At 34.8% G+C, this 16963-nt stretch overlaps 1 protein-coding gene across 1 annotated transcript in view; it reads left to right on the top strand.

Moving 5' to 3' along the window:
* The first annotated feature begins 5672 nt into the window (after nt 1–5672).
* Nucleotides 5673–16963, top strand: part of LOC106791627 (papilin) — a 65625-nt gene continuing 54334 nt past the window's right edge. Inside the window, exon 1 of the mRNA XM_014757409.1 lies at nt 5673–5934. Coding sequence (XP_014612895.1) covers nt 5912–5934 — 23 coding nt within the window. The 5' untranslated portion in view covers nt 5673–5911. The remainder of the gene's footprint in view (nt 5935–16963) is intronic.

The raw sequence follows: 16963 nt of genomic DNA, 5'->3' as shown, positions 1-16963 counted from the left end.
CATGCGCTATTTTTGATATCAACTGTTACTTAACGATAATTATTATACTTCGTATAAAAATGAAAGTATAAGTTTCTTCATACATTTTCTATATTCAAAAATAGTTAACTAAATTATGTTATAGATATATATATATATATAATATATTATTTATAGTTTTATAAATATTTATTTAATATTATTTTGTGTAAAAATTATATAAAAATGGTCTACAGAATTAGATCTAGCAAATTTCTACACTAGCATTGAAAAATACGAAAGTTATTGAAAAGCTTATCTCGATAATTATTTCATAAGAGATAAGTGAAACGTGAATTAGAAATTTTTCGTAGCAAGCAAACGGCATGTATCGGAGGTGAATCTGAATCTGAATGAACATATGTAGAATATATATCTATATATATGAATATAAGTATGTGTGCGTGTATATATCTTTTAATGAAGTTGAATCACACGCGCCAGTTTCTATCAGTTTGCATCCTGAAGCTCGTAGTTATCATCTATCGGGTGTCCTAAATACAACCAAAGCTACCCGAGGTCATCCGGCATATTTCCTTTGACGCCCACCGAATAGCATACACGTATACATACATACATAAATGCATGCATGCATACTGACACGCATACACATATTTACATGTATAAAGAATATCGCGTGCGTTACCAATTAAAAAAATTTCTTCTAATCAATTTCTGTTTCTTTTTCTGTTTCTTTTTAATTCACTTTTCTAATTTAACTTCTTTTTCTTTCTTTCTTTTTTTTTATTTTAATCTTTCGAAAGAAAAACACGAAGATTTTTTTTATCTGCAAAAATCGTATCGTCAGGGTATAGGTACGTACGCGATTCGTTCGTACGGAACATCGGTTCGGAAAATGATAGACTATTACGGTTAATGGAGATTTCTATGAGCATGCATTAAAATGGAGATCGGTGTCTGAGAGGTCACGATGCGTTTATGGGCTTATTATATTATATGATTAATCATTATGCATAAATATTTATTCATATTATGTATAATAGGATTATATGTACAAGTTATAATAAATTTAAATATACATTTATTAATAAAGTATAGAAAATATTTATAATAATAATAATAATAATAGATATCTCGGGTCGAGTAAAAAGATTCGTCTCGTTTATATTTTACATTCAAAATTAAAATAAGTTTCTTTCATATTTTCTATTCAGCACCTTTTTCAAATGATTTAAAATTCTTTTATGATTGATTTATAGTTTATTACCGATGTCATGACTATTAATGTGCCAGTCTTGCTCAATTTTAATCTATGATTTCATTTTTTAATGATTGCTTGACTAATGCAAAGCGCATCTTTGACATCCAAATTTTCAGATTGAAAACCCTTGAACCAGCAGCTTTGTGCTACGCGTATCCGATACTGCATCGTGTCAATAAACTTCACCAATTGTTTTATCAGACTAAATCATTAGTATTTCCTTTTTTCTTTTGTTGTAATTAAATTTCAACACGCGTAATCAAATAACTATTTTATTTTTTATTCATTTTCAAATTGCAACAATTGTTTAATCGTACGAACGAATATTACAATGTTTGTTTTTTTTATTACTCTATGATAGTCAATTTTGAAATGCATGCAAGTATTAAACAGATCCGAATAATATTAACCATTTAATTATATATATATATATAATTATAATATTAGCCATTAAAATACGATGACATTTTGTACTCGATCCAACAATATAATATATACAATATATAATAAAATATGAAGAAGTATAATAAATGTAAATGCATTCTATTGTATATAGAAATGTATCTACTTTTTTAAAACGTGTATAACGCGTACCTAATGACACTAACTTTTATTTTTCTTATCTCGCGGTAATTTCAAAGTAAAGTAGAATGTATTTTAATACAAGGTTAAAGATAATGGACATAGAGCAGTACGAGAAAATAACTTAGGATGACTTGAAGTCTGTCACCAACGAGTATTAGCATTAGAAATGCAAGTATGAAATCGGAGAACGGTCACACGTTGCGAATATTTCGATTGGCTCTTGTATGCACGTGTATGGCATAATGCTTCATAATTAACGAAATCGTATGGTAATTAATAAAAGGCACGTATACACATACTCGTATACATACATACATATATACATTAATACGTTCGTTGAATTCGTACGGTTATGAATCGGGTACGCTTCGAAATGCAGTTTCATTTTAAACGGAATTATCAACGATTGATCGAAATTGATCAGGCGTATATGCCAATACCTATTATACGCATCGTGACATCTCTCCGCATTCATTAATCGTCGAATTAACAATATTTGAACGTTGATCGTCGTTAGGATTTTCGATGCATTCGAAAAAAAAAAAATCCCCGTCTCCCGTTCCCCCAATTACTTTTTCTACCTTTTAACATTTCAAATTTCTGCTTTTATTCTACTATCAATATTTCACTAATATTCAATTATTCAACAACATCTTTTTTTTTTTAATTATCAATTAATAATATTAACACACACAATGTCAACACACGAGTGCACGTAGAAAAAAAAAGAAAGAAAGAATTATCTTCGATAATTCTAAATAAACGATTTAACAAGAAATTATACTGACAACGATAACGAACAATACCAGCCGGTAATTCAATGAGAAGATTAGGTGATAGAAAATGATGATCATTAACGATCGTTTCGACTCTAATCTCGAGAAATACGTTGATTAAGTGGCATTGAACGCATCTCGAGTGCCGCACAAGAAGTTGCATGGAGACATTTGTGAAGAGAGAGAGAGAAAGAGAAAGAGAGAGAGTCTTTCTCTCTCATTCTCTCATTCTCTCACTTTCTTTCTCTGTCTCTCTCGTACTATGCGGAGGCGTTCGAGTATGAATGAGCAAGAAGTCCCCACCGGTTCCTATCCGAATCCCTCTTGGGTTCTACCATCACCTCACTCTCTTCCTCCAACTCCTCCTCCTCCTCCTCCTCCTCCTCCTCCTCCTCCTCCTCTTATTCCTCTTCTTCTTCCTTCTCCTCTTTGCTCTGCTGCGCCTGCACACTACTCTTCTCTCCTCTCACTCTCTTTCTCTTTCTCCCTCTCCCTCTCTGGAATTATCTTTCTGTCTCTCTCTCCTCCTTCACATCGGGGGTTCCAACAGAACGAACGGTCCTCTCTCTCTCTCTCTCTCTCTCTTTTTCTTTTTCTCTTTCTCCACACTCTCCTCTCTCGCTAAGCCTCTTTTCGGTTTAGTTTTCTCTCGCGAGTCGCAGGCGCGCGAGCAAGCAAGCAAGCAACGAACGCAATTCGGTTCTTTCCTTATTCTCTTCTCTTCTTATTTTATCTTCTTCTATTCTACAACACGAGAGAAAGAGAGAAAGGGAGAGAGAGAGAGTACCAGTTAAGAGACATCCAAATCTTTGCTTCAAGTTTCGAATTGGGAATCCTGTTGTGTTGGATTCAACAAGAACGCCTTATCGGCGCCCCGCCACGCCGTTATAATCATGCACCATCGATTTATTCGGTTAGTGTACAATTATTTTATATATTTTTCCATTATTATTATTATTTTAGTTTTAATAAAACTTCGTTTTTTATTGGTTTGATTTCTTTTTTAAAGTCATTTTTGTAGATCACGATTTTTAATATAAAATATTATTCGGATTTGTTTCGTAATAATCTCGATCGTTGTTGCTTATATTCTTATTGTTTTATACTATTATTCTGTTCTCTATCGGATATAATAAATTAGATTTGAAATTGTTGTTTAAATTCGATACGTTTGACAGTGTTAAATATAGAATACCCAACTACGGGTAAAACAACACTTCCGTGTATAAAACGATCTCTCTCGCCTACCTTCCATCGATTTTCGAAAATTTTCTGATATTACGATCGTTTTGACGTTTACTTTACAGAATAAGTAGCCCGTTTTCATAGCCCACGCGTTGAATATACGATTACGCTTGTCGTATATGTCACCGTTGTGAGTTTAGATAAATATAATACATATAAATATAAGTTTTTTTTTGCGAATTGTACATAAAAAATTTTTCTATGCTGAAACACACTTTGACCGAAAAAAAAAACAAAGAGAGGCAAATTTATCGACGTATTTATTTTTGTTCCTAGCTGTTAATTTTATCAAGACTATTCCATCAACCCTCTCACAATTATTTTTATTGATCTTAAAATTGTTCTAATTAAAAAATTATACAAATCAACGAAAAAATAGAGATAGAGAAAAAAGAAATAAAAAACGACGAGGTGGAATAATAATTATTGTCAACTAGTTTCGCGAGGAACAATTATATGTGTTTGTTTTTTTTATTAGATCATAGTTATGGGTTTGGTGGTTTCCAATGTACATTATGACTTATTCGTAGATGAGTAAAGTATTATACTTTCGAGGATGCAAATGGGGATGCACTACGAGAGGGTAGACCGTGGGTGGGGAAGGGAATATCGGTAATTGGTCTGAAAGTTTAATTACATGAAGTACGGTAGTTTGTTTGAAGGGACCATACGAAGGTGCCATTCGAGTGTACTCCTCGCTGAAGAATAATGCTTGCTCGTTACTATTAACGGCCGATCGCAAAGCATGCCTTACATTATTCATCACACATCTCCACGTGTTAGAAAGAGATAAACAGAAAATGAGAGAGAGTGAGTGAGATGGGATTAGTCGTAAATCGGTCGTTCCTTTACTCATCCATGATCGTTCATCCATCCGTTTGCTTGCCAACCATCGGTTCGTTTCCATTAAGACGTTCCCGCCTTTTTGTCCCATAAAAGAATTGAATGAATTTTATTCAAACCGAGACGATACACACTGTTCGACCCTATCACACACACACTTTTGTTTTTTCTTAATTTAATTTGCCTCGACACTTTAAAAAAAAAAACCACGTAAAAGTATCGAAAAAAGAAAAATAGAAACAAAGAAGGAATTGTTCAACAAATTGTAGTCATTTTCTTCTTGATTATTTTCGCATGTCGTATAATTGTTTCTAATTCTACGTATACAAAGGAACACGTCTATTATGCGTTACGAAGTTATCTGTTTGTTTCTCAACGCGTTCCGTATCGAGCTACTTTTCAACGTGTGTTTAAAGGCACTCGTAACGATAACGGTAAACGGGGAAAGAAAAAAAAAATTAAAATTTCACGCGAATATTTTAATATACAATATTAAATTTATACATTTTTGTGTACTTAAATTGATCATCTATTTATTCATTGAATTTAATATTAAAACCATCAAATAAAAATATATCACGTAACAACAATTAAAACAATAATTAAAATACATTATCTCAAATGAATTTTTGCATGATGCGAATCAAGTTTCATTATTCTCAAAGATTTCTGAAACAAATTTTGGATGAAAACAAAAAGTAGAGTCGAAAAAGGAAAGGTCGATATTTCGAAAAAGTTTGGAAAAAAAGAAAAGAAAAGAAATATAATCAGGATGTGTAACGTGACGGCAGACTTCAATCAAGTTTTGGGAAGGAATTTTGAACGAGAGTGAGTGAGTGAGTGAGTGAGTGAGTGTAGAGGCGAGGGAGGAGAAGTTAAGAAAAAGTGGGAGGGAGGGCACACCAGAGAAAAAGAAAAAAAAAGAAAAAGAGAAAGAGTGAGAGAGTGAGTGAAAAAAAATAAAAAAAAAATTTAGTTACGACTCGAGTGTCAGGAGGAGGCCACAGGCTCGTGGTCCCTGGCTGGTCGACGCAGCCTCCTCCCGGTTCCAGAGAATCGCAGTCACGTTCAGTCAGCGCCCGACTCCCGTACGTAGAGGTGCTTCGTGTTCCTCTTCCCTCCTCTTATATTATTCGCGTCGTGTTGTTAATTTTCATCTTTTAGAGGTAAAGACATAACCGGTGTTCGTTAACTTCCTATCGCGGGGAACATCCTCATCGGGATGACCGTCATCAGGAGCACGTGGTCAGTTATTTTTTTTCTTCCTCTCATCCTAAATTTCATTTTTTCTTATATCTTTTTTCTCGTGCTTGTCTCGTATAATTAATTTTTTCTTTTTGTAATCTTTACATGTAATAATTTTCATTGTTTTGTGCTTTTGTTTTTTTTTTTTTAATATATATATATGGGAATTAAGTATATTTATTAGGATATTATTTGAATGTTTTAATAATTAAGCGTGATTTTTTTCAATGTATAATAATTTATGATGATAATTACCATTTCATCGATGTGTCTATATATTCTTTGTATATATTTAGTGCTATAGAATGCAGTTGGAATTAAAAATGATATATATATATATATATATATATATATATATATATTTGTTTTTTTTTGGGGATAATTCGTTTAGATAAAATTTAAAAATACACACGTATTAAAAATACAAATAGAAGTAAGAAGTTCTGGTAAACCTTTCCCAGACATACGATTCGCACATGCCAAGAAAGTAACACGGCATGGCTAACACGTGTTTCCCTTTCCGTTCTCTTTTCCACGTTTGATCTATTGAAAATAGAGAGAAAATAGATGAGAATAGTAATGTTTATACGAATATAAATTGAAAGTCAATTTAAAAAGGATTTCAATTTTACCATCTAATCGAATAATCAACGTAATTATCTAATCAATCGTTAATAGGATATTTTCCTGGGTGCAGTTTAGAGGAAAATCGGACATGACATCCTCGGCTTCAATTTACGGTTATAACAGTACTACACCTGCGCTGTGGAAAGGCTTATTGCGAGGAGCTTTTAGATACTTCCTACTGGCTAGCAAACTGGCAGGACAATGGCTTATGCTAATTCCTTTCCTTCTATTTCTATGCAGAAAAGCCACCACCTTCCGACTTTCTGTCTATGCACATACGTTAATACATAACTATTACATACACCTGACTGACTATGTTACGCGTCTAACACGTTGGCCTTTCAAATTTCATCCAAAGTTACATACGTATGTTATATACACGCATTAAATGTATCACACACACGCACGCACGCATATATTAGGTCGCGAATTTTCAGCAAAAAGTTGACGCATCTAATAAAATGTTCTAATATACTTCTCCTTTTCTCGACACTTTTCTATCATACCGATATTTCACTACGATATTTCGAGTACTTCATAAAGTAAATATGACAGGTATATGTCATCCTTTTTTTACGTTTACCATTCCATTTAATATCCCTATAAAATTTCTTACATATATTTATGCAACATTTTATTGAATACATTTGCTTTTAATATTATACCTTTTATTTTTTATTTAATATCTCTCTTATCATTTTATACTAACTTTAGAGTCATTTAAAAAAAAGTAAGACAGTGGATATCGATTCTCATAAGATATATCATTTCGTTCTCGCACGAACAAAAGGTCAACTTTTCTAAAATACTCGTTCATAATTAACAAAAGGTTCCTTCTCATTTTCTCTCGCACGTTAACATTTTTGTCCTGCTATCAAAGTACAAAAGATTTCATATTTTCTCGTCGTAGAATATATTAAAAATAACTAGTACGCTTTTTCTTCTAGAAAAAGAGAGAGAGAGAAAAGAAAAAAAGAAATAACAAATTAATAAAAAACAATCTTCAAAGAAGAAATTCCATGGATTGTTGTTGATGGGGGGCGGGTGTTAGGGGGGGTAATAGCATTGTTACATTTTTCTTAACTCACTCGTTTAACGAAGAACATTTTATTCTAAGTTATCGTGGATGTGTACTTAGGCAAATAAACAATTGTATAGAACGAGTAAGAAATAGATGACGACGACTGCGGTCCATCCGTGGTTAGAAATATTGTGCAGACGAAATTCCAAACGTGGGAAGTAAGCAGATACACACATCACACACACACACTATTTCGTTCTTTCTCTTTCTCCTCGATTTTGTATCTATTTCTATATCTCTTTATCTCTTTCTCTCAGGTACAGAGTAAGCACGTAGTACGTGCCGCGGACAATCCAGTATTTCGTGAGTTATTTTGGCTCCTCGAACGGGGAAAAGGAGGCTGTTATTTCTGTTCCATAAGTTAATACTCCAGGGCACACCCTTTTCTTCGTTACACGCGTTCTCCCATCTCCACTTTCATCTTCCTCTCCACCATCACCACCACCACCACCACAACCACCACCACCACCTCCAGCATCTTTTCTACAGAGTTTCGTCCCGACTAAGACACACACTCAGGTACATCTCGTGGTTTATTTATCGCCACGACTACTCCGGACACGTGCGTCACGTGCATGAAAAAAGCAAGGAACTTTAGTAGAAGAAAAAGAAGAAGAAGAAGGAGATAGAGAAATGGAAAATTGTTTTCTCGCGGCACCCTGACCGTACTGTAACCGTACTCTTCTTCCTTCCTTTCTTCCTTTTTCTTTATCTTTTTCTCTACACTCGATGCAATTACTTTAGAGAAGTTCAAAGTAACTTACTGAATAATCCACGAATCGGTAAGAGTTCATTTGTGATTGAATTAAAATGTTTCTCCGGCTTTTAATTTAATTCTATTCTATTATTCTATTCTATAATTTATTTCTATTTATATCGAGATAATGATCAACTATATATGGCTACATTAAAAATCATTGATCTGTTTAATATTACAAGATTATGCAGATAATATTGATTTGATGTTTGCTTTGGTCTAACATACAACCAATAGACTAATCGAAGATTGAATAAAGAATGAGCACCACTGTCAAAGGGTTGACGATTAGCATGAGTTAGTAAGAGAGAGAGAGAGTTCGGAGATTATACGTGCCTTTGATGCAGCCGACTAAATGTTCTACGCTTTTATCAGCTGAATGTACGTATATGTGTGTCTATGTATGCATAGATACGTATGTGTTGCTTTAATATCCACCCGTAATTCCGTACCGTGTTGGCGGACTTTTTAAAAAAGAAACGACCAACCACCACCATCACTACTTTTGAAACATCTTTTTCATATAAATCTTATCACATTTATCGTTTCGACGAAAAGCCTAACAAACACTTGTTTTTAAATATGAAAGAAATTTCATTTCGTTTCAAGATATTTCCTTTAAAACGTGTCAAATTTCTGACCACGTAATATAAGAAAAAAAGGTTCTTTTCAAATATTTAATTACCACATCAAGAGAATAATCCATTTAATTGAATTATTTCCGAATCATTTAAAAACACTCAACTATTGTATATTGAAGAATTTAAAAAGTCAACCAACACACCAAACATGAAACATTTATTTATCTCAAATCATAGGACTTTAATATCGTTCGTAGATTGTTCAGTTAGAACACACATTTTTCACAACAACGCGTGCATAAATAATAATTCGGTTAAAAGATATTTCATAGACGTCAAATTTTGGTGAACGCGTAAAATAAAGAGGTACATTTTAAAATATTCAGTTTCTCTACCAGTGGGAGAACATCAATTCGTTAAATTCGATTCTTCCCTATAGTTTCGAAACACCCGTACATGCCAGCAAAGATACTCGTGAATTATTCCTCTGGCTCAGGTCAATGGTCCGTACTAAAACTTTCTAGCAGACCATGCTTCTCTCTCTCTCTCTCTTCCTTTCTTTCTTTCTCTTTCTCTCTTTCTTGCGACCACACATGTGCTTGGTATCGTGGCTTTTCGCGGAAGAAAGGTCAACGAAAAAGGGAGTCCGGTCTTTCCGGAAGGGCATCGAAAAGGCCGTCTGTCTGTCTGTCTGTCTGTTGGTTAGCTTGAATATTCTTCTAATATTTTTTTTCTTCTTCCTCGAATTAATTCATATAAATAATTTTTTCGTGTATCTATATATTTCATATATTTAAAAAAGAAATAAAATATTATCAAGTAGGCAAAACTTTTTTGGATTAACGTTTAAATCGAACAGTGGAGGATTAGTTAAACGATTGCATTTCTGCAGTAATTTATGTCGACCATTAACGTCTCTTCAGTTTCTAACGAGTAAATGGAAAAGCGATATAAACTTGCTGTGTGTATGCGTGTGTGTGTGTGGGGTGGGAGGGAGGAAGGGTGTAAAAGTAAAAGAAGTGAGGGTGTACATGCAGAAAACAATCAAAAATGCATTCCTTCGCGCGAGAACTCTCGATGATGATAAAGCAATTCGTTTAGATCGATTCGCGAATAGATCAATAATTCATTTCGCTCTTCCATTATTTATAAACTCGGTGGAATGGACTCGTAAAATTGTGCATACCTTCGACTACGTGTATTATATAGTTCTATATAAATACATACCGAGCGTGGCATTTAAAACAGGCCACTGGAATAACTCGATTATTATTGCTAATGGAACAAATTCTTTCTAACGAAATTTTATTCGCTTTCGAAACTGACCAAAATTTTATGTTATTTTAATACGTGTAACCGATTTATGATTTACCTTTTCTTTTTTTTTAGTTTCTATATATTAAAAAAGAACAAATTAATAAAAGTAGGAATAATAATAAAAAATTTTTCGACATAGTTTTAATGTACGCGTCTTGAAACATCAATCTATTAGATGATAAATAGAAAAAATATATCATTCTATTTACAAATCTGTTCATTTACAACAACAACAACAAATTGTTAACACGATATTATGCCATTTCCAAAATCAAGTTAATTTCATCCGAAATATTATTTTCTATCGACTATAATAATCGAGTTATTTATAATACACGTTTAAAATACTTCACCCTGTATATATACGCGTGCCCTGTATATATGCAAGTATATGCACCCTAGTGTAGAATGCAACTCGATGCATTCTCTGTTCTCCTGGTAGTTACTTCGTCAAAACGAGACGAGAGAAGACGATGCAATCAAAAATGACGTTCTTTCTCTTTGTCTACGAGAATACGAGATAAACGATTAACGAAAATAATTTGATCAAAGTATTATAATAAGTCAACTAGGGTAAATTGACATGAGTGATAACGCAAGAACGAACGGCGATTGAAATGCAAAAATTAAGATTAAAGGAAAAAAGTAAAATGAGGAAAATAAAGGATCTCTCTCGTCTTATTCAAAGGATTAAAAATATGGTTGTTCTCATTCAATCGATTTTGTTGAATGAATTGCATTGAAAGTCAGGGAAGCGTGGACTCGTAGAACTCGGAAACGTAGGGTCGGGTTAAAGAAAGGCTCTGATGGTCAGGTTTTTCATAGTCACTCGTCTGTAAGAAATCTGACGAGAAAAAGAGGACGATTTTTCGCGCCTAAATATTATGGCAGACTGTGTTGGACTGACGTAAAGCCGATAAAGTACACGGGGTTTAAAAGATCCAAAAAGTATATAAACCGAAAACAAAAAGAAAAAGTAAATCAAAGTTACAAGATTCGTTTTAAAATTCTTTAGAAAATTCGTCTAACCGATAATAATTCACTTTTTATAAGTAGGATGATCCACGTTTTATCAGAGTTTTAATTCTGACGCGACTAATAGCGAGGAAAAAAAAAGAAGTTTAAATTAAAAACATCTCATTTTCGTCTCTCTCGTCCAGGAGGAATCATAGAAACAACAACGATTGCTTGCTGTTCTCCTTGTCTCTGGACGTTCATTCTACTGCTCTACACAGAGAGAATATGAACGTTGAAGCGAAGCAAAAGCATATGTGTGTAACCAAATTCTCTCTCTCTCTTTCTCTCTCTCTTCCTCACCCTCTGTTTATATCTGACATAAACACACAGACATTTTCGGACATAGACCAAGTTTGTGGATTATAATCAGAGAAACTCAAAGAGGATCGTGTCTCTCTGTCGAGAGATCAATCGGGGAGATCGGAATGTCTCCAAGATCTCAACTGGCAAGAGTCCGTTCCTGGTATTACGTGGTTACAATTTCCCTTTAACATTGTTTGATCATGGTAATTACTAGAGAGAGAGTCTCCTGGAGAACTCTCAGAGTACACTTCTCAAAGGGAGCAAAAGGAGGAGCTTTATGGATAGATAGGTAGATAGGAACTACACTAATCCATCCATGAAAAGGGGATGCTGACCTCACCGTATTTTTATTTTCTCTGTTTGCTAACGCCGACAATGACAACAACAACGATGAGGATGATGAGGCTTATTCAAAACGTTGAACTTTGACTCTCTAGTACACCATGTCAATCTATCCAATCCCAAAGAAAACAACAAACTCGTAATTCCTTACACGTTGGTGAAAATAATCATTATAATACAATAAATTTGAATGTTAGAAAATATCAAAAGGAAAGTAAAAAGAAAAAGATACAAGTTTCTTTAAATGATTAAAATAAAAATTCTATCTACCTAGTGAATAAATTAACGTCAAAAAACAATTAACCTATTCCACTTATAGATCTATCCTGTGGAATACTATTACAAACAAACAAGTATAAAATACGATATTGTAGGAACGTAGCGCGTAAATAGATAGTATAATATGACTGTAAATAATCATTGGAAAAGGTGTGGAAGGGTTCGAAATGCAATATTTGATTTTCGTATAAACTAGGGATATTCACATAGATACATACATTAGTATAGAGTTATATATATGCATGCATGCACGAGATATACAGGTCACCACACTACCACAGGTAATTTCTTGAGGTCGCATAAACTGATAATTCTCGACGGTGAACCTTGCAACCTGTTGCTTCTCCTTCTATTTCTCTCTTTCTCGGAGTTTTCATATACATACATGTATGCACACATATATACACACATACGTAGAGACAGGTACGTACGTATACTCACTCGATCGATCGTTTGATTCCCTCTCTCTTTTTCTCTCCCCCTTTCTATCTTCTCTGTCCTCCTCTTCCTTGAATTATATTCCCTTTCTCTCTCTTTCTTTTGCTTTCTGTTTCTCTTGGTGGGCTTGATAAAGGCACCCTTCGTCTGGCTCAGGTCTACCAACAACTCTAGCGCATGTTCTCTTGGTAGCACGAAAGCCTGAAACATCGCACTCTGTTGCTCCGTTCTAACCTGGCATCCTCATCGTTCCCGCTCCAACTTGGTTGCATGGTGCTTTCTCATACTATAGTTAGCATGGGACAACGAAGATGATGATGATGATGATGATGATGATGGACCCTTTCCATCTTTCTTTCTTTCATTCTTTTTCTCATTCCCATTCCCTACCTTTCTCTTTCTCTCGTATTATCTAAATTTTCTTTCCTTCTTTCACCTAAGTCAAACTCCCATGCTCGTTCTTCTTCCTCGTTTCAACACCGCACACTGGTTGCTTGCTTGCTTGCTTGTTCTGCTCTACCATTTACTGATCCCTTGATCCAAACTCTCTGACTGTAGAAGAGCGCGGTCAAGGTATGCTCTCGTTCGTGACTATAGATGAAACGAGACAAACGGAGAATAGTAGAGAAAGACACAGAGAAAGTGAAAGAGAAAGAGAAAGAGAGACTATGAAGATGAATTGAAACAATCAACGCGAAATAAGACAAGAGAGTAGTAGCAATTTTCAAATGATTTCGAATAAAATTATAAGTCCAACTGTCATTTCTTCTATCTTGATTAAGGTATACAGATAATTAGAACACAAATGAAAGACCTAAGGGACAAGGGATCACCATGAAGATATCCAATCGACGTCTCACGAACGCACAATTTTCCTTTCCTTTCCTTTCCAATCAAGGGATAAGTTTTGATCAAAGGATACAGATGAAAATCGGTATTTAAGGGGTAGTGGGCGGAGGGGTTGTTGTTGTCTCGTCTAAGGTTAAAGAAACAATCGGACACAAAGGTGAACAAATGAAAAAAATATTGATACTTTGTGTTCCTTACGACAAATCATTTTCTTTTTTTTCGTTATTACTAAAACTTCGTCTTGAGAGATAAAACTTCGGTAAGATTAAAATCGTGTTCCCGTTTGAGGGGTAGGGTAAGGTAGAGAGGGTAGGTGGGTGGGTGGGGGTTGTCGAAATAAGGAAATGAAAGAATCTCTTCTCTCGTAGGTTTTTTTATTTCGAAAAGGGGGGAATAACGAAAACAGGACGAGACGGTGCAAAACGATTTGCGGTTTAAACAACAGTACGCACGGTTCCCTTCCCACCCCTTTCCCACCCCACCCATCATCATCATCTTATTCGTGTGTTCGCGGTCTCGGAGATATAACCACAGAGAAATCCACAGAGAAATTCGTCCGGGCGAGAATGAAATCTGATTTGAAAACCGATCACCGAAATTTCCGTTTTCTCTTCTACAGCTTTCACCAGACCCCATCCTCCTGTTCCCATCGTCCTGATCCTCGTCCTATTCTATCCTGTCCTGTCCTGTCCTGTCGAGTTGTGATTACTCCCATCGTACGTTAAAGCTTCGACCGCAAACGAGCCCGAACAACGTGTGCCACCCATCCGAGATAAATCGAAAGGTGATTGTTCTCCGTGAGAGAAATATCACGCTCAGGGATCATCGATAAACGTCGACACGGAAAATTAGCTCCGTTTCTAAATCCCCCAACCCATCCCACCCCACCCCACTTCACCACCTTTTCTCCTTTTCTTTATATATTTGTTCCTCTTGTGTTTTTCTTCACGATCCATTGAACACTTTCATTTTTGACGATTGATAAATGTCGTCCGATGCGAAAAATTTGTGAGCTTAAAAATAAAGAACGAAAAAGGGCGTATGGGGTTTTATCCGGTGCAACGATCCGTAATCCAAAAACGTATACGAACGTTCACGACTCCATTTAACTCGATTCTCTTTTGGTTTCTTCTTTTCTCATTTTTTTTTTTTTTTATTATTTTTTCTCGTTCTTACAAAAGAATCGTGGAATTTTGTTTCCCTTTTAAATGATATCTAGCACAAAGAGAATCAGGAAGGATTTGCATAAACGAGAGTTATATGTAGCAACAATAATAACTTTAGTCTACTTACTCGACACCCTCGATAACATAAACGTATAACGTGGACTTCATTTTGTGTATGTGTAATATACAACTGTTAAATATATATGTACATCTGTATATACATAGATAGCATACAGATATGCATGATATATATTACATAGCTGTAGCAACCCCATAAAACGAGACAGCCCGTTGCCGGTGCAGTAACGACGAGATATTCAAAGAATGTCGACGGGATCTTGGAGCTTTGTTCGAGCACCTGCATATGTATTTGTATGTGTGTGTAAGTAACATTAGTGCATTTTGTACAATATGTATGTGTGTTTAAATGTATTCTCAACTGAATACGAATAAAGAGAACGAAAAAAGATATATTAAGATGATAGGAGAACAGAATGCAAGTATAAAGTAAAAGGGTTTAAGAAATTGTTTTTAGAGATCACCCGGTATAAGGAGTCGTGAAGACTACCAGTTTACTCACACACCTGCGAGGTAAGAGCTTGAAAAGGAACGAACAAGGGTTCCGTAGGGCCATGTCCCGAAGGCACGCGAGGGATACCGTAATAAGATCTTTAGAACCCTTCCTTTCTCGCGAAACAGGTCCTACTGTCCTACTTTCAATATTCCTTTCAGCAGAAAATCAGAAACAGGTCTAGACCGGATCGGAACATGGGGGACCCCGTCTACAAATTTACCAAGAAACTATTGGGTTGCCCCGAAACTTCTAGCGGTCGTTATAATTTTTTTTTTTAAATAATTTCCTTATCTTTTTCTTTTTCAACACGTTCCACGGGTCATTTATATGTGTGATTTATTATTTAGAAAATTAAAAATAAGAAAAATGTTTAAGATTTTTACGGTCAAGGGGTTTTATTTTTTGTGTTCAACGAGATCCTCGCGTTTACATCATCCGACCGAATTATTATTTGCTCTAAGTTCTCTTTCTCCTTCTTTCTCTCTCGTGTCACGTATTTCGGTACTTGCTCTTTGATCCCAAATAAAAAGATGGCGAGGGAGGTTTATGCCTGGAGTGGCTCGTAATTACGACGTCACGCGCCGTCTGTGCGATTTTCATTGCGGCACCACTTACAATTAGTGCGATTGCCGACCCGCATAAGCGCGTACGAGAGCGTATTTATATGTACACATGTAAATAAATTATATATATATATATATATATGTTTGTAATCAAGTAGTGGTAGGTTGAAATCCACGAAGGACGTGAATGTTTGAAAGGTTCGAGCATAGTTCGCGCGAGTGCACGCTCGCGAAGTTTGCACCGAAGTATGTTTTAGCCTTCGTTGTAAAATAGGAACGCTACGGGTTAAGGTGCGTTGTGTAAGTATGCAACGAGGATGCATACTTTCACCCCCACCATGTTTAACCATCTTACGCATACTACTTGGCTTTACTTTCCAACGAACTTTGACATATTTCAAAAATCATAATACTTTGGTATAATAGGAAGTTATCATAATACAATTATATCGAACATTTTATCAACAATTTATAATTAACCTTTATTCATTTATCAATAATTATATTTAAGAATGTTCCATTAAAATGGTAAAATTAAATTAAACTAATGGTCATCGATAATAATAATATAAATTTTATCATGATTTTATATTTATTTATTCTCAAAAAACAAAAAAAAAAACAGAAACGAAATAGTAAGTAGCAATAATAATGCAACGATTATATTTTATCCTCATTTAGATATCACAATTGTTAATGACGGTGCATTAAATGGTAAACAATTAAATACTAATTGTATTATACAATGTTTCTTTTTCTCTTTCATGCATTTTCATAAAATATAATTTATTATAGAGACAGAGAGAGAGAGAGAGAGAGAGAGAGATAATGATAGTCAATCGAAATGGTGCATTGATTGCACGTAGATTCATCTTGCGATAGTGTCTCTAATCTGTAATAGAAATCGGTTTGGCTTCGTCCGCAGTTATCTACCACGCTATATCAACAACTAGCGATATCTCGTAACCGTTCATTATTCTCTCAACGAAATCGATCGTAACGCACGCGATTTTCCACGTAATGCCGATTCACGAAAATTTATGGAATAGTCAACGCGAACGTTATTTATTCACGTATTGACGTGCATACATGCTTATCGCTAATATGTTACCACGTTGTTTTCACAGTTTGCTGA

The sequence above is a fragment of the Polistes canadensis genome, unplaced genomic scaffold (genome assembly GCF_001313835.1).
Source record: "Polistes canadensis isolate GaletaPanama2010 unplaced genomic scaffold, ASM131383v1 scaffold_326, whole genome shotgun sequence".
In the NCBI taxonomy this organism is placed as follows: domain Eukaryota; kingdom Metazoa; phylum Arthropoda; class Insecta; order Hymenoptera; family Vespidae; genus Polistes; species Polistes canadensis.
This window is presented reverse-complemented; position numbering and strand designations above follow the sequence as displayed.